At 45.3% G+C, this 20,785-nt stretch overlaps 1 protein-coding gene across 6 annotated transcripts in view; it reads right to left on the bottom strand.

Moving 5' to 3' along the window:
* Window positions 1-7,541: 7,541 nt before the first annotated feature.
* LOC111960556 (histone-lysine N-methyltransferase 2A) overlaps window positions 7,542-20,785 on the bottom strand; it is a 49,168-nt gene continuing 35,924 nt past the window's right edge. For 5 of the 6 annotated variants that reach the window (XM_023982599.2, XM_023982601.2, XM_070438232.1 and 2 more), the window contains exons 26-34: window positions 16,175-20,747; window positions 15,972-16,040; window positions 15,669-15,880; window positions 15,377-15,451; window positions 15,035-15,209; window positions 13,352-13,456; window positions 13,046-13,129; window positions 12,517-12,646; window positions 7,542-12,178 (exon numbers count right to left, since the gene is read on the bottom strand). In XM_023982599.2, coding sequence (XP_023838367.1) covers window positions 11,903-12,178; window positions 12,517-12,646; window positions 13,046-13,129; window positions 13,352-13,456; window positions 15,035-15,209; window positions 15,377-15,451; window positions 15,669-15,880; window positions 15,972-16,040; window positions 16,175-20,747 — 5,699 coding nt within the window. In that variant the 3' untranslated portion in view covers window positions 7,542-11,902. The remainder of the gene's footprint in view (window positions 12,179-12,516; window positions 12,647-13,045; window positions 13,130-13,351; window positions 13,457-15,034; window positions 15,210-15,376; window positions 15,452-15,668; window positions 15,881-15,971; window positions 16,041-16,174; window positions 20,748-20,785) is intronic. The other variant, XR_002876861.2, reaches the window with a different exon arrangement.

The following is a 20,785-nucleotide window of genomic DNA, read 5'->3' as shown; positions in this document are numbered from 1 at the left end:
TATTATATATGTTTGGGCTTCTTACGGTCAATTTTCAGTCTACAAATTATTTGTAATTCTCTTCAGGCCCCCTGACCATTTGCTTACTTGGTACATCTAACGCATAGATGGTGGACAATCTATTCCTAGTATTTACGTAATGTCTGTCTCTTACCAACTGAATACCGTTGTGAATAGAACTTGGCCGTTTTAAATTATGTATATTATGAAATAAAATAAGCATGTTTTTTTCAATTATCTTGTCAATTGATGACCACCCAAGAACACTGCGCATGACTGCAACAGAAGAACCATATCTCCACCTTAAAACAATCCTTGCTGCTATATTCTGTGCATTCTGCAGCCTCCTAACTTCACTTGATGATGCATTTCCCCAGACCACAGAACAGTAGTTCACCTGACTCTCAATTAATGCTTGTGTTATTTGCTGAAGAATTGTTCCTGGTAAGTATTTAGCTATCCTTCTGATTATGCATGCTGTTTTAATATATATATTTTTTTTTACATAGATTAGTTATTTGAGACGACCATGATAAGCAGTTGTCTAGCTGCATTCCCAATAGTTTGGTTTCTGCCACTTCTTCAATTTGTACTCCTCCCATACTTAATTGTATCCCATGCTGTTTTGGCCTTTTCCTAGTTGAACAGACCAACATAACTTTGGTTTTCTTTGTGTTTAAAACAAGTTTGTTTTGGCAAACCCACTCCCTGATATTCTCCAAATCTCCTTGTAAAGCCTGCTGTACCTGTTGAACCGATTGTCTTGCTGCATAAATTGTAGTATCATCTGCAAATATAGTATCTTGAGTTTCAACTAAGGCATAGGGAGGTTGTTGGTATATATTAAATAAAGAAGTGGCCCAAGGCAGCTGCCCTGCGGTATTCCACAGTTTAACACGAGGGGAAGAAAATGAACCATTGATATAGTGGACTGTTTCCTGTCAGTTAGGTATGACTGTACCCAATTCAATGCTACCTCCTAAACCATAATGCATTCATTTTGTCAAAATTATTTCATGATCCACTAAATCAAATGCTGCACTGAAATCTAAAAATAGTACACCCACAAACTTTCCATTATCCATAGCATTAAGCCACTGGTCAGTCATGTCAACCAATGCAGTGGTAGTGGAATGGTTTTTGCGATAAGCATGCTGATTGGCTGTAATCAAATCATTCTTTTCCATGTAGTCCCACATTTGTCTACTCACAATACCCTCCAATATCTTACTGAGTGTAGGGAGTAGACTAATTGGTCAACTATTGGCAGGGGTAATGGGTTCTTTGCAGTCTTTCGGAATAGGACACAGTTTCGCATGCTTCCATACATTTGCAAACATCCCCTTTTCCAGTGACCAATTAAATATGTAGCCCAGTGGAACTGCAATCTGGGGAGCAGCACAGCGAAGCAAAAAATTGTCCATAAGACCATAACCTGTAGATTTACCATCAGGTAATGGTAAATGGTAACTCCTCCTCCACTGACACCGTTTGCATACTAAAAGAGCAGATCTTGTTGCTCATAATATGATCATCAATCCATTGGACAATAGCTTGTTTGGAAGAATGTATGTTTACATTGTTGCTCAGTAATTAAATTTTCTTTGTAAAAAAATCTGCAAAATGATTGGCAATATCAACTGGTTTTGTTATTATTCTCCCGTCAACCTCCACACTAGATGGGCATGATGAGATAGATGTACCAAGTAAGCCCTTAACTGTGTTCCATACCTTTTTAGAATCATTTTTACAATCAATAAAAGCATTGTTGTAAAATAACTTTTTTTTCTTCTAATTCAATTTAACTGCATAATTACGTAATGTTATATAATTCTGTTCATCAATTTCTAATTTTGACTTGGCTGCTAAGACTTGCCACATTTCTTTGAGAAAAAGCCTCACCCAGTTCATCATCAATCCATGGAGATGGATGGGCACCAACTGTACTCTTTCTTATAGGGGCATGATGGTCCATTACCTCAGTGAGCAAATCAATAAAACATTCTGTAGCGTGATTTAAATCATCCTCTAGATAAATCAGCTCCCAGGGTACAGCAGCCAAATCATTTAGAAACAGCTCATGATTAAATGTTTAAAAAAAAAAGTTGACCACAATCCTAGGGGGTTTCTTTGGAACCTTGGTGTTCATGGTTATGGTCACAATATTATGGTCTGTCCAGCCCACTGGCATTGATCTGGCTTTTAAGCATTGCAATGGTATACTGTATTACAAAAAATCAGATCAATGCATGTGTCTGAACGATGACCCAACTTAATTGAAGATCTAGTAGTATCATTAACCATTTGTTTCAAACCACAGTTCTTAGCATATCTTAGCAATTTTGTTCCATTCGAATTATTGTGATCCTTCCAATTTATATTAAAATCACCCAAGATAAATACATCTCTGTTGCTATCTGTGGCCTGGTCAAACCCAGTACATAAGTCATCCAGATAGGACACCTTAGAGCTAGGAGGTCTATACACACATCCTACCAATATGGGTGCCTGGTGAGGCAGATGTACTTCAGCACATAGTGTCTCTATTTGACATACATTAAGGTCATCCCTCCTCTTAAAAGGTATATGATTCTGAATATACAGTGCTACACCCCCACCATTCCTATTCCTGTCCCTTCTCAGTAGACTATATCCTTGAATGTTAATTTGCCCATCATTTACAGATGCATCTAAATGCATTTCGGTCAAAGCCAAAATATGAATATTATTTATGTTGGCCAAGTTAAAAACCTCATGTATTTTGTTAGGAAGGCTACATACATTAACCTGAGCTATATGCAGCCCTTTCCTTATCAAGTGGAGATCAATAGAGCATGTATTCGTTATAGTTGAAGTTGTCATGATACACTGCAACACACAAACTCACATTTGAACATTAAATTAAAATACCCAGGGAGTTACTGTAGAGTCCTGATACTATCAGGATTGTGGTCAAAAGACATTTAAAAACATTTAGGGCAATAGCCCTTATGCACATTCCATGTTCGAACGTTCTAAACACACTTCCTATCGGTTTGACAATTTCCGGTCAGTCTAGTTATTATCGACGATATAACGTTACTACCACTATGTCACAGTATATTAATGATGTACATCGAATTGTTACATCAGCCTCCGAGACTCCAGCTAGCAAGAATGAAAAGGGGTTCAAGATGTATATAGGAAGCTACATGGTACTCACCTTCATAGTGGTCTAAGTCAGTGACAGATATAACGTTAGCTAGTTAGCTAATTTAACTATTAACTGTAGCTATCTAGTTACTTTGTAAAATGCCGTAACTTTGACAGAATCTACCTGAGAATGTGTGTATTTTCGTTAGCTTGGTTAAGTTATGCTTGCTAGCTATATTTGCTAGCCTATTAGGCTCTATGCATTATACCGCCTCCAACTGAGGAGTAGCTTCCATCTGGCTACTACCATAAATGTCTGATTGGTGGAGTGCTGCAGAGATGGTTGTCCTTCTGGAAGGTTCTTGCATCTCAAAAGAGTAACTCCGGAGCTCTGTCAGAGTGACCATCGGGTTCTTAGTCATCTCCCTGACCAAGGCCCTTCTCCCCGATTAAGGCCCTTCTCCCCGATTGCTCAGTTTTGCTGGGCAACCAGCTCTAGGAAGAGTCTTGGTGGTTCTAAACTTCTTCCATTTAAGAATGATGGAGGCCACTTTTCTAGGGGACCTTCAACACTGCAGACATTTTTTTGTACCCTTCACCAGATCTGTGCCTTGACACAATCCTGGCATATCAAGAAGCTGATTAAACAGCATGATCATTACACAGGTGCACCTTCTGCTGGGGACAATAAAAGGCCACTCTAAAATGTGCAGTTTTGTCACAACACAATGCCACAGATGTTTCAAGTTGAGGGAGTGTGCAGTTGGCATGCTGACTGCAGGAATGTCCACCAGAGCGGTTGCCACAGAATTGTTCATTTCTTTACCATAAGCTGCCTTCCAATGTTGCTTTAGAGAATTTGGCAGTACGTCCAACCAGCCACAGAACCGCTGACCACGTGTAAAGACGCCAGCACAGGACCTCCACATCTAGCTTCTTCACCTTCCCCAGATGTCTGAGACCAGCCACCCGGACGGACAGCTGATGAAACTGTGGGTTTGCACAACCGAAGAATTTCTGCACTAACTGTCAGAAACCATTTCAGGGAAGCTCATATGCATGCTCGTCATCCTCACCAGGATCTTGACCTGACTATAGTTTGGCTTTGTAACTAACTTCAGTGGGCAAATGCTCACCTTCAATGGTCACTTGCACACTGGAGAAGTGTGCTCTTCACGGATGAATCCCTGTTTCAACTGTACTCTGCAGATGGCAGACAGCATGTGGGGCGAGCAGTTTGCGAATGTCAACGTTGTGAACAAGAGTGCCCCGTGGTGGCGGTGGGGTTGTGGTATCAGCAGGCATAAGCTACAGATAAAACACAATTACTTTTTATCAATGGCATTTTAATGCACATAGACACTGTGACGAGATCCTGAAGCCCATTGTTGTGCCATTCATCTTCTGCCATCACATTTCAGCATGATAATGCATGGCTCCATGTCCCAAGGATCTGTACACAATTCCTGGAAGCAGAAAATGTCCCAGTTCTTCCATGGCCTGTGTACTCACCAGACAGTTCCCGCCAATTTCCAGCAACTTCGCACAGGTATTGAAGAGGAGTGGGACAACATTACACAATCAACAGTCTGATCAACTGATAAGGGAATTTATATGCTTACATTTACATTTTAGTCATTTAGCAGACGCTCTTATCCAGAGCGACTTACAGTAGAGTGCATACATTTTTTATTACATTTTTACATACTGAGACAAGGATATCCCTACCGGCCAAGAGCAGACGCTCTTATCCAGAGCGACTTACAGTAGAGCGCATACATTTTATTACATTTTTTTCTGCAGTGCTGCTTAAAGGTAATGACTAAACAATTCCACCCTGAAACGTAATTATGACATTGTAACATATATAATGAATAATTAGGCAAACGTAACTATTAGTAATCTTTCGATTCTGTAACATGTATAACTTATAAACTATAAACCGAGAACAATTAAACTGTATGACCTGACCTGGCTAGAACTCTGAGAAACTTACGGCAGGACAGGGAGTCCTGTCAAGGTTCCTCTAATCTCGGGGGAATGGAACTGCCAGTTTGGTAGTGATAAACAGTGGTGAGAACCATGGGGAAGGATACATTCCACCTACTGTTCGTGTGTATGTATGCGCGTAGGCTATCTACTGTGTGTGGAGGTATGTGCGTAAGTAGGGAGTGAGTTATAAAATGGCATGTCTTTGTATTAGAACGTTCTCGTGAATAAACGGTACGAAACCTTTTGCATAAGCTGAGTCTTTGCCTAATTATTATTAAACCCAGGGTCTTACAAACCTCAGGGATTGGTCAAAGCTTATTGATTGTTAGTTATCATTGGGATTGAACATTCTCTTGACATCAACTCTATGCAAAAGAAAACGTGTCAAGCTGCATGAGGCAAATGCTGGTCACACCAGCTACTGACTGGTTTTCTGATCCACACCACCTACCATAAGGGATCTGTGACCAACAAAAGCATATGTTTTCCCAGTCATGTGAAATCCATAGATTTGGGCCTAATGAATTCATTTCAATTGACTGATTTCCTTATATGAACTGTAACATCTTTTAAATTCTTGCATATTACGTTTATATTTTTGTTCAGTGTATAAAATAATTGTTTGTCTTGAATTGGTGTCTACACTGCCTGAACCAGATTAGGCTATTACACAACCTGCTTTCTCAATTTACCAAATATGGTTATCTGCTAGTACACATTTGTTCAGTATCGTTAAACCAATCTAATATATAAAATAAAAAAAGAGGGTAGAGTTATGTTCAGATCTCTGTTGCAACAGTAATGTTTTTGAACCGCTAGATCTATGTTCAAAGCATTCCAGAACAGGTTCCCGGAGCGGGTGTCATTGTTACCACAACATTGAACATGTTCAGTATGCTTGTTTTATCAATACTATGACCACACTGATTGATACCTTATACAAATGTTAGCGGTTTCAACTTTAAAAAGATGAGCTACCCAAGCTGCCAGAAAAATTGTTAGTTGAAGGAACTTGCATTACAATGTAAGTATTTGACCTAGATTTTTTTTATTCGGAGTTGACAACTTAATCTTGGCTTTTTTATACTTTGGCGTTACCCTGCTGCTTTAAAAACAAGTTGTCAATTGAGGAAATTAAGTTGTCTAAAAACTAGATAAAAAGTGCAAAGTTATCAAGTTTACATCAGTGGGATACACTTATGGGGTTCATAAACATAGAAATGGAGAATTGAACAAGGAGAGTGACAGATCTGGGCCCGGTTTCCCAAAAGCATCGTAAGGCTAAAGTTCATCATTAGAACCTTCCTAAGAGCATCGTTAAATCTCTGAGCCGTTTCCCAAAAGTATCGTTACTAAAGTTGTACTTGAAAACGCTCGTTATTTAACAGCTGCCTCAGACAGCTAAGTGCGTCATTAGATGTTTCCCCCCCCCTATCGTGTCACTTTATACACAGATATCCACTACACAGAATCAAGCTGTTTATCTGCCTCTGTGACCACCAATAACTTCGGAACGAAGTCACCAGTCTTTGCAAATTATCAAGCGACAGTTGAAAAGATGCTTCAAATGAAAACCGAGATGACTGCATTAAAAAAGTATACAAAACATTTTGAACAGGTGCTCTTTCCTTGACAGACTGACCAGGTGAAAGCTGTGACCCCTTATTGAGGTCACTCGTAAAATCCACTTCAGTGTAGATGAAGGGGAGGAGACAGCTTAAAGAAGGATTTTTAAACTTGAGACATGGGCAAGACAAAATATTTAAGCCTTTGAACAGGGTATGGTAGGTGCCAGACGCACCGGTTTATGTCAAGAACTGCAACGCTGCTGGGTTTTTCCACACTCAAGTTTCCCATGTATCATTAACGGTCTTTCACCCAAAGGCCACCCAGCCAACATGACAACTGTGGGAACCATTGGAGGCTTTTCTGAGGGCAAAAGGGGGTGGTGAAATATTAGGAAGATATTGAAATCAAATTTCATGTTCAGTCAATTGTTTTATTTTATAGGCTACATTGTCTAAATATTTTCATATTGTGTAACGGGCACAATAAGGTGCCAAATCAATTAAATTTAGTGCATCATTATAGAGCAAGTATTAGAATAAGCCGCCTCAATACTTGCAGTCATAAGGTGATCTCTCTAGAAGCTGATCAGTCAGTGTTGTAGAATAATTATAATGTTAAAGGTTAAGATTTGAATGGAGAAATCTGATCAGAGAGCAGCTCCATCTTTCTTTCGCACCCCGAGTATCGACACATGCGCCAACCAACGCACTTACGGAACACTCTTCCTGCGTGGTGTTTTGGGAAACGCACTTTACATCTTCGGGAGTTGTAGGAAGAATGCATCTTTAAAAATATATATATCTAGGTTGACAGATCAAGTAAAAGAAAAGGAGAGCCTGAAGAAAGAGTAAACGAGACATGTTTATTATTTAAACTATCACTTAAATAAAAAAAGTGCATAGAAAATAAACATGATTAGAAACTTTTCTTTTTACAGTTATGTACAATTTTGTTTCCTAATTATACATTCAACCTTAAGTAGTTTACTCATGTGGTTCAACTTTCCTTCATTTCTGTGACACATGAGAGAACACTGATGTACAACTAACAGGGAAAAATATCATTATTTCTCATGGAGTTCAGGAGGAAGTGTTAATAAGACAAAGGTATATTCAAGGCATAGGAAGAGTGCCGTTTAACCATTTCCAAGTCCTACCGCCAACTCCTTGATGCCACGTCTCATCTCAGGCTGATAAGTTCTATACACAAGGAACAATTACAAATAAAGTGGAGTATTTTTACCCACCCCCAACATCTTTCAAGCAGGTTCCAGCAACTACCTTGACCTGTAAATAAATTCATGGACGTTCCAATACACAAAATAAATAAATAAAACCTATTTTTCATCATCACTTTCTATAAAATAGTACATAAGTACAACCAAAGCTTCCCGAAGAGGGGTGGTGAGGGAGACATGGAAGAGGGTAAAATAACATTGGTGGGATTTGTTTTTTCCTGGTCTCCACAAACTCAATCATACCACAATCAAGTAGGTAGTCTAAAATCCCTGTTAAAAAATGTACAAAGAATTAAAAAAAAACATTCACTACAACAATCAAAACACAAAATAAAATGGCTGACCTCAAGAAGTTCGGAACCACTTTATACATCATGACATAAATACTGTTTATTTTCGAGAAAAAAAAAGAGAAAGAAACTGCAAAGCTCCCGCCAAAAGGAACATACACAGGAAACCTGTTACTGGATATCAATATACAAAAATGTACGTTAGTTATTCTAAACTGATACTGTAACACAAAACCATTAGAGTACATTGAACACTGCTATGAACCATTACAAACCTGCTGTTTGCTACTGTAACTAAGTTTCTGTCCATTCTGTATATTGTATAGATGCTGAAGTACATGTTACTATTTCGATATAGATATATCTATCATAATTACAAGTGAAGGACAAGGGCCACTGGTGTGGCATGGTATTATGAAGTCCAAGAAACAACAGAGTCTACCATTTAAAACACTTGACTAATGGGCTGTTCTAAAAACATCTGACACTTCACTGCTTTGGATCTGTAGAGGAGTCGGAGCCTTTGGAATTTGTAAAAGGATTACCAAAGCCATCTTTGAAGTCTGTTAGTTTATTCAGTGTGACCTTTCGATGTTAATTTAGAATGCTGTCCCTCAATCATTTTCCCTCTGAAATGAAACAAACTGTCCTGTGAGGTCATCTTTCAGGCCGGTCTTTGTGGGGTTTTTTTTTAACTAAAAAAACAAAAAGTAGTTGATATCAGAAATCACCACAATTCAGTTTTTGTATATACATTCATTAAAGACACAGCAGCAGAATTCAGCATGACCCTGTGCCTCACCCTAAGGCTAGCCAGGATAGGAGGACAGCGAGAGCTGAACCAAAACGGTATCCCTGAATTAGCTGGCAAAACCCAGGCTGCAAGGTGGAGGAGTGTTCCCTGTTGGCCTCCAGAGTGGTCCCTGCACTCTGAACGTCCCTAACACACTTTGGGGGGAAGGTCGAGCAGAAGTGCACTTTGCTGGGGGGCCACAATTCCTAAGGGAGCTTAAACAGTATCTGTGCTTGTGGTTTTTAAACATAGGAACCCATTGGGTTTACAAGTGTAGAAAGTTGTTTCCCCATGTTAAGTCAGTGCCTCTGTCACAGTTGAAGTACAATGTGTTGGCAAAGTTATTGTTTCACTTCACAGCCTGGGCAGGGTAAGGGTTGGAGAGATTCTGCGACGGGCCTTACAAGATAAAGTCAGAGTACGAGGAAAAATGGATTACAAACCAAAAACATAAATAAAGTCACTGGCCTGAAGTGGCTCACTATAGGACAACTGGAGCCAGAGTTGCACAAAGCAGCAATTTGGTGAGCTTTGTTCGAGGTATGCAAGGAAATACATGCCTGTCATCAACCTAGTCACTTTTTGTTCACCGATGTCCCACCAAAACTGGGACTACAACTGTCAATTTACGAGCGAGAGTTCTCTAAACGAAGCATGCTCAGTTACAGCAAAGGCAAAGCGAGAGATCAAGCGAGCGGACAAACTCCTACATAGGTTGCATTGTGGTCAATGGTAACGCTTAGCCTCTTCTAACTTAAATCAGCTTCTACCGAGCTTCTAAAAAAAGCTTTCCATGTGTAGCCGGTCTCATGTAAAAGCCATGAAACAAATGCTGTACTTTGAGGGAGTCGAGTAGAAACATGAAACGTTGACAGTATTAATATGAAAGCAACACTGACAGAAGGAAACCATGGAGGTACAATCCATGGGGAACCTTGGTGCACTGATGTGGCGTTAACTGTGTTTTATGTCCTTACAGTTAGCAGATTTTGGAGTGTGTTTGATCCCGAAAGGGAGACGTTGAAATTTGTAGAGAAATATATATATTTTTTTAAAGCTGAAAGTGAACGAATTACGCACAGTGAGCAGCCCCAAGTCTGAATGGACAGGCTGGAGCCTCCGCGTAGTGTGGAATTAAGGCTGGAAAAAGGAGTTCAGACAGCTACTCTAATAGACCAGCACTCAAATGGACTCCCTCAAGTGCATATAACAATGCCATGCTACTAACAGGCAGTCCTTAAAAATGTCCTTGATTGACAGATTGGCAAATAGAGCTACTGGTGGACTGGGCTCAGCAGGGAGCGACAGCTTCAGTCTTTGGAATCCAAAAAGAAACATTCAGGCTACAAATAAAATTTAAAACGCCAACGGAAAAAAAAACAGCTTGGAAAAAGGCAGCTCAATAGAAATATCGAGCACAAGCGTTAGTGTTTGTAAACCTCTATTTCCTACAAAAATGGCAATAAAATAAATACGATTTCTTAAAAATATAAATACAATTTTATAACATTAAGTGCTATTCACTAGCGAGTGCTTTTTAGTCGTTTGTATAGAAAAATATACATTTTATTTACATTCTCAAAGCAAGTGTGATATTTTTCTGCCCATAAAAAAAAAGGGACAGAGGAGACAAGACCTCAAACGACTCGGTTCGACACAAATAAAAAAGACAATTCCTTTGCAACAGTAATTCGTGAAATCGGCCATAATAAGAATAACTTTGATCTTAAAATGGGATTAAAGGGAAATCAGATTCGGAGGGGTGGGGGTGACATTTGGTTCTCATTGCTGTAATTCCGGACTCTGTTCTAACCTAATTTCAAAAGACAATGTGTGCATACCTGCGATACAAATCGATGGCTCTGCCTTTATCATTTTCCTATACAAAACCAACAATAACATTTACTAAGGCAAAAAAACAAAATAAAAGTTCACCCCTCAGCTGTCAGTCCACCAGAATCTCAGCGTAGCTTGCTAGTCACGACTTTATCCAATGACCACCGACCGACTTCGACAACGTCTCTACAAGTACACACGCGGTTATCATTAATTATCAACAACAACATAACACTTGAAAAAAAAAAATCTACAGGCCTCTTTCTTTCTATCGCTTTGACTAAAGCTCCCTCTAGTGTTTCTCTTCCGAACACATCTTGCGACTTGTTGCTCTGGACAGGCATAGGAACTATTTACAGTGGCTGAACACACAGCGTAGCAGCCCCAAGCAATTCTTTATGATATCGCGAGATACTCCGAAGGCTGCACAGGATGCACATTCCGACAGGCAGATGTGTATAAACAGATGAGGCCAAGAGAAAAGCGTCGTCTGATCAGTTCTAATACGTCCTCGTTCTTTTTCTAAAATGCAGAGAAAATTCCCTTCCACAAATTGCACTTTGGTGTTTAAAATGGAACTTACAAGGTGGAAATTATTATTGTGTTTAACATAATCAATGGATTCTATGCTCACACAGAAATGAGATATAATCTAGAAAAATAAAATGTGAGGTGATGTTAAAATTCAGAATGAAAAGGGCAATTTGTGTATCATTCAGAGACGGAAAACATTAAAACATTGCTAATCTTACACAGTTACCATTTCCTTTGACTTCCCAGAGTCTGAAACCATCCGATCCAAAAGTAAAACAACCAAAGAGGCACAACAATAAGTTGTTCTCTTTCAAAAATGTCCCTCCCCAAAACAGAGACCTGCTCGTATCAAACTTAACCCAGTCCGTAGCTCACCTTTCTTCCCAAGCCTTACAGCAACAAGGGAGCGCAGTACTGGAAGCATCATTCTGCACTCTAAGACCTGGCAGTGCATGGATGGCTTCGTGCTAGTCGAGGGGACCGCTAACACCACTCCCATCACACATCAGAGTGGGGGGGCTAGTTGAGGAACTTCCGGCACCTCTTGGTTCCGCAGTTGCATGGAAGCTTATTGCCCGGCTCCTCGATGGGAAACTTGTAGTCGTAGGTGAGCTCCTCACCGCGGTAGATTTTGCGTGTTGCGAAGATGACGATGTGCTTCTGCCCGTCCACGTTGATGACACGTGAGTAACAATTGGGCTCGCACGAGTGGTTGATGAAGCGGGCGGCGTTGCCGTGCACGGTGGCATCCACCACTTCATAGTCGTCGATGCGGAACATGTAACAGCCAACACCCTGTAGAGGAAGGGACAGGAAGAGAAGAGGGTGAGCAGCTATTGGCTGAGGATTGCAGTCAACAAAACCCATAATCAAATGACTGAAGATCCTGACTGGTTAATAGGGTGGTGTTGACACATAAAAACCACGTTCAGCAGGCCCAACATTCAGAAACAAATACCTTACGTAGAACAAACATGACTCTGACAAGTGGAATAAGAACTCACGCAAGATCTATTCATGACATTTCTATCTGCAACATTCCACAACATTTGCCTATTGAACATGGCCCTGTACAGACTCAAAACGAATGAGCAGAGGACTGTGTTCCATTGAGGCCAGGCCTCTCTTCTCACCTTGCCGTCGTAGTACTTCTCCCGTTTGTCGGTGAGGACAGAGCGGATGACGTTGCCCGAGTACTCGATCACCATCTCCCCCGCGTCGATGCTCCGCTTGCAGAACAGCCCTCGGCCGTGTATGGCTGACCTGTGAGGGGAGGACACACAGGGGCTCAGTGACCACTGGTTCACCAAAGGGTTTCATATTTTAACCCCACTCTCTGGAACAAGCTTTAGCAAAGCTACAGTAGTAGTTCATTTTCTTGTTAAAACCATTCCACTGAATTTGGGATTCGTGCTCCCGAGTGGCGCAGCGGTCTATGGCACTGCATCGCAAGAGGCGTCACTACAGTCCCTGGTTCGATTCCAGGCTGCAGCACATTCGGCCGTGATTGGGAGTACCATAGAACGGCGCATAATTGACCCAGCGTCATCCGGGTTTTGCCGTCATTGTAAATAAGAATTTGTTCTTAATAACAGACTTGCTTAGTTAAAAAAGGTAACTTCCCGCCCCTCTTAAATGTTACGTAGCCAGCGTTTTCCTAACCTGTAGACCCCCACCGCCTCCTTGGACGTTCTCTTCAGGTGTCGGAACCTCATGGGCATGGGGAGGTCCATGCTGGTGGCCCGGCTGAAAAACAACAGTAGGACAGTGTTAAAGTTCCAATGAAGGAAGGATGGTCTACTACCACCAAGAAGCTCCGACAGGTGGATACGGGGATGTTGATCAGAAAACCAAGAAGAGTCCACTGTAATGATGAGATGGAGGATAGAGATAGTCCTCCTGATTTTCAGAAGTAAAAATATATATAAAAAAAAAAAAGGAATTGTGTAACAGGGCGGAGTGACTCACCGAGCAGACTTGAGCTGCACCTCCTCATCCTCCTCGTTGGGGTTGTACTCGGGAGGCTGGCGATGCTTGGAGGCCAGGAAGTTGAACATGTCAAACACAGACCTCCTGTGGCGAGGCAAACAGATGGAGCAGACACACAGGTCAGATGACGCAGGCAAATACAACTCAATGATGCAGACGCTCTAAACCCTAGGAAGGACCTCTCCCAAATAGTGACTTGAGATTTGGTAACGGGTACACAGTTACCAGCTCCAAAACATCAGTTAAGAGAGCCCGCGTACAAACAGCTCACAACATTGTCATTGCTGAAGTAGAATGCATAGATCACGTATAGACGTGGATTTCTTCAACAATCAAAGGAAAGCTAAGAGGCAGGGTCCCAGTTCAAAAACTGTAGCAATGCATCCTTCCTGAAGTAATCACTAATTAGATTCATCAGGTGAACACAAGGTCTCCACCACATGGTCTTCACCTGTCCAGTCATAACTCAGTGATTACGTTAACTTCTTTAGGGTAGGGGGCAGCATTCTGAATTTTGGATGAAAAGCATGCCCAAATTAAACTGCCTGCTTCTCGGGCCCAGAAGATATGATATGCATATAAGCCCGGTCCAGATTTGGACAGGAAACACTCTAAAGTTTCCAAAACTGTTAAAATAGTGTCTGTGAGTATAACAGAACTGATTTGGCAGGCGAAAACCTGAGAAATCCATTCAGGAAGTAGGATTTTTTTTGGTTTTGTAGTTTTCTATTCAATGCCATTACAGTATCCATTGACTTAGGACTCAAATTGCAGTTCCTATGCCTACCACTAGATGTCAACAGTCTTTAGAAATTGTTTCAGGCTTGTATTCTGAAAAATGAGGGAGTAAGAGCAGTCTGAATGAGTGGACCCTGCCGTGTCACAGAGCTTTTTCATGCGCACGACCGAAAGATTGCCTTTCATGTTTACCTTTTATATTGACGACGTTATTGTCTGCTTGAAATATTATCGATTATTTAGGCTAAAAACAACCCGAGGATTGAATATAAACATCGTTTGACATGTGGATTTGGATTTTTTGTCTGCCTGTTGTGACTGCGTTTGAGCCTGTGGATTATTGAAGAAAACGCACAAACAAAACGGAGGTTTTTGGATATAAAGAGACTTTATCGAACAAAAGGAACATTTATTGAGTAAATGAATGTCTTCTGAGTGCAACCATATGAAGATCATCAAAGGTAAGGGATTAATTTTCTCTATTTCTGACTTGTGTAACTCTTCTACTTGGCTGGTTACTGTTTGTAATGATTTGTCTGCTGGGCTATGTTCTCAAATAATCGTAAGGTATGCTTTCGCCGTAAAGCATTTTTTTAAATCTGACACCGTGGTTGGATTCACAAGAAGTTCATCTTTAAACCTATGTAAAATATGTTTTGTTTTCTGAATTTGTATAATGAGTATTTCTGTATTTGAATTTGGCGCCCTGCAGTTTCACTGGCTGTTGAAGAGGTGGGACGCTACCATCTCACGTACCCTAGAAGGGATGAAGGAAGGATGCGCATGGAGGCTGGTCCAGGGACCTCTTGTTATAATAAAGAATAACTGTACATTTGTCTGGATACCAATCCAACCTTACACTTTTTAAGTATCGGAAGAGGGCTGTGTGTGACTTTGCTATCCATCTTTTGGGAGTGTCTGTACCTGTGGTTAAGCTCGGCGCGGGCTGAGCCATGGGGGTTGATCGGGGGCTCGTCGGCCTCCTCGGGCTTGTGGAAGCGAAAGCGGTAGTTGCGACAGTGCCTGGAACCATACAGCTGCTCCAGCAGGAACACCACAGCATCGTGGAGGACCCCCAGCATCCGCAGGCCGTTCACTCCTGAGAGAAGAAGAAAACAAAAAAATAAGATCGAGAGAAAGATAGAACACAAAAGGAAGGAGTGGAGGATTAAAGAAAAAAATAAATTTGTGATGAGTCACCATTTCATTCCTCAAAAGTTGTTGAACCTGCATAAACAAAATAAAATCTGATAAAAGGCACTTTACCTTCAAAGGAGAGCTCTTTGAGTCTGGCATTGGAGCGGGCCTCCTGGACTTTATCTGTCAGGGACTTCCAGGCCTCTGTGGGACGGAGGGAGAAGACAATACATGTCAGCTTAGTGTCTCATCTCTGTGTTAGTATTAAAGTACACAGTTTACTTCATTTGTATGAGGATTTTGAAATAAGAGATCTTTACTGTTACACATTCACTTCAATAACTTTAGCGCCACTTTCTGCCATCGAGTGTCATAACCACGCTACACGGAAACAGAACAAGAAGAGCAGGACTGCGTATACCTTCGATACTCTCGCAGCGGATCTGGAAACCGTCGTCGCTGCAGATCTCAAAGATGAGTCCCTTCTTGGGCTTGCTGTCTATAGAAGAGTCCCTGCAGCTACGCTCCTGGTCAGGGGTGGCCCCCAGTAGAGAACCAGCGGTGGTCTTGCTTTTCTCCTCAGGGAACTCACTGGTTTGTGCAGGAGGTTCAGCAGACTTGGCAGAATAAACACTGCAAATAAAATACATTTTGAAATTAATCTCATTATCCATTGCATATTAATAGTATTGAATGGAAGGGGTGACAAGCTTGCGTTACTCACTTTTTGCTGGTGTCCCTCTCTCTGGGCTTGCCTGTGTCCATGGGCTCGGGAGAGACTGGCTCTCTAGACCTGCAGTGGTAGAGGGAATTCAAATATGGATAAGCAGCAGGTGGCAACTGGTATGATAAATTTGTGAAAAACTTAGTGAAAAGTATAGTCCTAGTTAATTATTTAATGAGTTATCGGTTATGTGAGAATCTTACCCAGGAGCGGAAGTGGGCCGGTCTCCCTGCATCTCCCGAGGAGGCTCTGCCAGCCAACCCTTGTGTTTTTTCCCGCTGGCCTTGTCTGGACTGTGCCTTGTCCGCTTGGCTTTCTGCTTGCCTTTCCCCGAGCACGTGGATGCCGTTACTGCAGCGCTACACTTCAGCTCTTGTTTCTGCTCTGAGGACCTGGATTTAGGCATGGTGTGTGAGCTTTGAGAGCTGGAACTCTGGGAAAGCACTCCGACCATGTGTCCCTTGTTGGAATCCTGTTGGACCGGGCTGGGGGCCGAAGCAGCAGGTTGTCCACTGGCAGTTGGTGAGTGCTGCTGCCGCTGGAAGGCGCCGCTCTCCGGGTCCACCTGCTGGCTAACAGACATGCTGATGGTCTGATGAGAGGGAAGCACGCAGATGCTGCTGGCAATGGAGGTCTGGACGGGGCTGCACAGCTGGGACATCAGAGGAGCTCCAGACTGGAGCAGCATCTGCTGCTCCGGAAGGCCCAGGTTGTGTGGGCTGGCTTTGAAGAGGAGGCTGCTGATGGGTCCTGTGATTTCAGTGGAGCTGAGCACCGGGGTGCTGAGAGAGACAGAGCCTGGCGTGATGAGGCCTCCGGGCCTGCTGGGCTGAGCCATGGACACCATATTCAGCACTGCTGACTGGTTGGGGTTGAGCCCTGAGACTGTGCAGGGCAGCAGGTGGGTGGAGGAGGCGTGGCCCAGGATGCCAGGATGCCCACTGGGAAGAGGCATCCTCTGCTGGATGGGCTCAAAGTACATGACTCCCGATTTGGGTCTCTTGATAATGTTGGGGACTTTGCTGTGAGAAGTGGTGGCGGCCGTGGTCAGGGTGCACAGCTCGGACTGGGCCATCTGTGGCGAGGACAGGTTGATCAGGGTCATGTTGGGTCTCACCTCAGACGGGCCCAGGGTGGGCTGGCTCCTGGAGCGGGCCAGTTTCTTGGTCTTCCGCGGCTGGAGACGGGAGATGGGTCGCTTCCTGCCGTGTCCAGATGCGAGCACAGCCGAGGACGTGGAGATGGAGGCACTGGACACGATGGTCACGTTGGGGGCCAGGTCATGCCTCCGTCCGGCCTCAGTCACCAGAATCTGGGGCTCGTGGGAGGGCACCCCGATCAGGAGGCCGGAGGTGGTGCTGGGAATGCCAGGCTGGAAGCCCGTCTGGGTGGTGCCGGTGAAAGTATGGATCTGAGGGTGATGGGGCATGGTGCCCAACACTTTACCCCCAGCAGGAAATATGGGCTGGGAGGTGGTTATCCCGGTGGTGAGCCCTGTGGTTAGAGTCATGGTATCCATCACTCCTGTTGCGCTGACCGATGGCCTGATCTGGATCTTCTGAGTGACACCATTGGGGAGAGTCTGTAGGACGTAGAGGGGCTGCAGATGCTGGTTGACCACTATGAGTTTTTCTGGTCCTGGTTTTAAATGAGAGGTGGTCAGGACAGTCGTGCTGGCCACATGGGAAGGTCCGGGACTGACTGAAGATGGAGCAGGGATGTACTTCTGTCCCTGGAGAGGCAAGGTGGGCGAGCTGGGTAGGACTGGGGTCCCAGAACTCCTGGTCAGATCCTGGTTACCTGCTTCTACAACTTCGCCCAGGGAGGGACTGGTGATGTGCTCAAACTGCTCCGGGATCATGTGACCTTCTCTTACCTGAGATTCTCGGCTACCTCCACTTCCTTCCTGCTGGCTCTCAGGGGACACCCCGGCCCCTCCTCTCTGCTGCTTGTCCATGCCTCCTTTCTCAGCGATTGTCTCGTCCGAGGCTGCCAGGGACAGCATGGTGCACTCTGAGCCCTCTGAGATGAGGCCACCGTGGTTCTGGTTGTTGACTGTGGGGCTGCGAGTGGTCAGGACAGAGAGGTCAGAGGGCAGCTCCAGAGGTAGACCGTACGGCTCTTCCACCGAGATGGATGTGCTCACCCCGCTCTCCACGGGCTCAGTGCTGGCCAGCGGCTGGGTGAAGTCCTCAAAGAGGATGTCTTTGCGGCGGTTGACGCCCACCCCGTAGCCCTCGTCCAGGGAGAGGAGCTCGGAGGAGGCGGCCTCAGGCTGCTGCCCCAGGGCCTGCATGGAGGGCGTGTTGAGGACAAACTCCATGATGTCCGAGGGCAGGATGTTGCCGCAGTCGTCGCTGTTGTTGTTGTCCGAGTCCGACTTAAGGTCAGTGTTAAGTGAGAGCTGCGCCTCCAGGGGGTCCTGTCCCTGGGACGACTTCACCCCGCCCAGAGGGAGGGAGTTGTCCTTCTGGCTCTTCCTCCCTTCTCGGATGTTGTTGCTGCTGCTACCGCTGCTCCCACCCCCTCCACTGCTGTTGTCTGCCTCCTTCCTGGAGTCATGCTCCAGCTTCTCCGCGTGCCTCTCTCTGCCCTTCCTCTTACCCGTGCTCTTGTGGGAAGAAGTCACCGCGGTGGCCGTGGTGGTGGTGTTGGTGCTTGCGCTGGCGTCGCTCTCTGAGCTGTCGTCAACGCCGTCCAGCTGGCCGATCTGCTGGTGGCCCAGGAGGCTCCGGGTGGGAACACCCTCATCCACAGCGGCAACGACCCTCTCCTCCTCCTCTGCCTCATCCTTCAGGAAGCGCTGCAGCTGAGAGCCCCTCCCCAGGCACTGGCCCATCCCCTCGATTGAGGGCATCACTGGGCCGGGGTTGATGATGGTGCGGGTGAAGTTGTAATAGTAYGGATCCTTGTTGGAACACTGGYTGAATCCCCCTTCCTCTTCTTCTCCGCTGTCCCCYGAGGAGGWGKTACTCCTATCGTCYGCMCCGTCCACYTGGCCTTCGGCCGAGCGCCTGCTGCCTCCGGCCTTCCTCTTCCCGGGCCCGTCCCCGCTGCTGCTGTAGAAGGGGATATCCTGCTCTCCATAGGAGCGCACTCCGTAGAAAGGCGTCAGGCCGAAGAACATGTTGGAGCGGGCTCTGGCGCTGCGCCTTGGGTAACGYCKCTTGGYCGARCCCGAGCAGTCRCTGTCRTCYTCGTGRYGTTTRTCCCYGTCGYCGCCTTCCTCCTCCAGCARGGCRTGGTCATCCCTGTCGCTGGTCCCCTCGTTCTCGGTGCAGTGAGCCAGGAGGCGCTTCTCCTCGCRGTCCTCMGGGTGCAGTGSCGGGCTGKTCGACTCKGAGCTCTCYGAGCRKGCYGACGGKGAGAAGAGCRYGGAGCAGGAAGACYTRCKKTGGGGGGGTCCCTCCWGGCCYRCWGGACAGATGGAAGYGGTGRTGCAGGAGTCAGAGGAAGWRCTCACGGTGTTRGTCCCGTTMGGGTCGGTCTTYAGCGGCGTCAGGGACGCCTTGACTATAGCSYGCTTYTTGTCTCTAGCAGCMGCGAYKTCGTTGGCTGTTASTCTTGCTTGAACCTGYGAAGCCCTCATGCTTCTCTCTGAGGCTAACCTGGGCTGCTTTATGGTCTCTAGGCTGGAGCTGTTCTTCTCAGGRCTSGARAATCTCTCCCTGCTCTTTGMAGATCGYCCTCTTCCYTGATTCTCCAGCTYYTCCACCTCCTGCTTGCCAATGGCTTTGGTGTTGTTGCCGAGGGTCGCAGCCTTGCTGTTGCTGTTCTGAGAAGTTGGGGTTGGAGCGTTAGTGGTTCCACCAGTCTCTTTAGCATTGTTGGGGTTCTTGTTGCTGTTCTGAGGAGTCTTCTCCCACTCTTTAGATGCCTCTCTGCTGTCAATGTTTTGGACTTTGGAGTGCTTGTCTTTGGTGGTGGAGGCCGCATGGCAGGAGGGGACAGCCGGGGTGGCTTGGGTGCCCCGTTTGACGGCGTCCTCCTTGGCCATGGCCTCTGAAGACCACAGGGGCTTCATGGCGGCGGCAGGGGCTTTTCCCAACAGATAATCCTGGGACTTCTTCCCACCGCTTTTGTGGAATGGAGGCTGGGGAGACCCCAATTTTCCAGCATCTTTAGAAGCTGGCGCCAAGGTAACACCTCCCTCTTTGGCCAGGTTACTACTACCACCACCTTTGTCCTTGGACAGGGTCGTGGTGACGCGGTGGCGGGAGAGGAGCGCGACGCCAGCCGACAGGTCTGGGTCCTTCCCGTCCTGCTTCCCCTTCTCTGCTTGGGAGTTGCTGCTGCTCGCCCTTTGGTGCGCTGTCAGGACACCTATACCTGGTGGTGGGGAGGCCTGGCTCGCTCCTGCCATCTCTGGGTCCTTTGGGGAAAGTTTGGGGTTCTCACCCACAGCCTGCTTGCCAGGCACACTTTCTTTCCCACTGTCTGTCTTCATCTCGGAGATGCTGTGGTGGTGTCTGCTGTGTTGACCTCCAGGGCTGAGTGAACTAGTGTCGCGGCCCTGCGTTCGGACGCCAGTGGCAGGTGGCTTCCCCTTCTCCCTCAGACCCAGGTCTCTGGAGGAGGAGAGGGGAAGGGGTGGGGCGGAAGAGAAGAGCTGGGCCAATTGGTTCATAGCGGCCTGTGAAGAGGAGACTACCTTCTGTCTGGGCTGGGGGGAGAGGGAGGAGGTGCTGTGGCGACGGGAGCCAATGCTCCTCAGGCCGGAACTCAGAAGTGGGTCCCCCACCGTCACAATCTCATGGGCAGACTGGGAGGTACCGTCTGCAAAACATGGACACAAACATTTTACCATACTGTCT

The sequence above is a fragment of the Salvelinus sp. IW2-2015 genome, linkage group LG4p, assembly GCF_002910315.2.
Source record: "Salvelinus sp. IW2-2015 linkage group LG4p, ASM291031v2, whole genome shotgun sequence".
Classification (NCBI taxonomy): domain Eukaryota; kingdom Metazoa; phylum Chordata; class Actinopteri; order Salmoniformes; family Salmonidae; genus Salvelinus; species Salvelinus sp. IW2-2015.
This window is presented reverse-complemented; position numbering and strand designations above follow the sequence as displayed.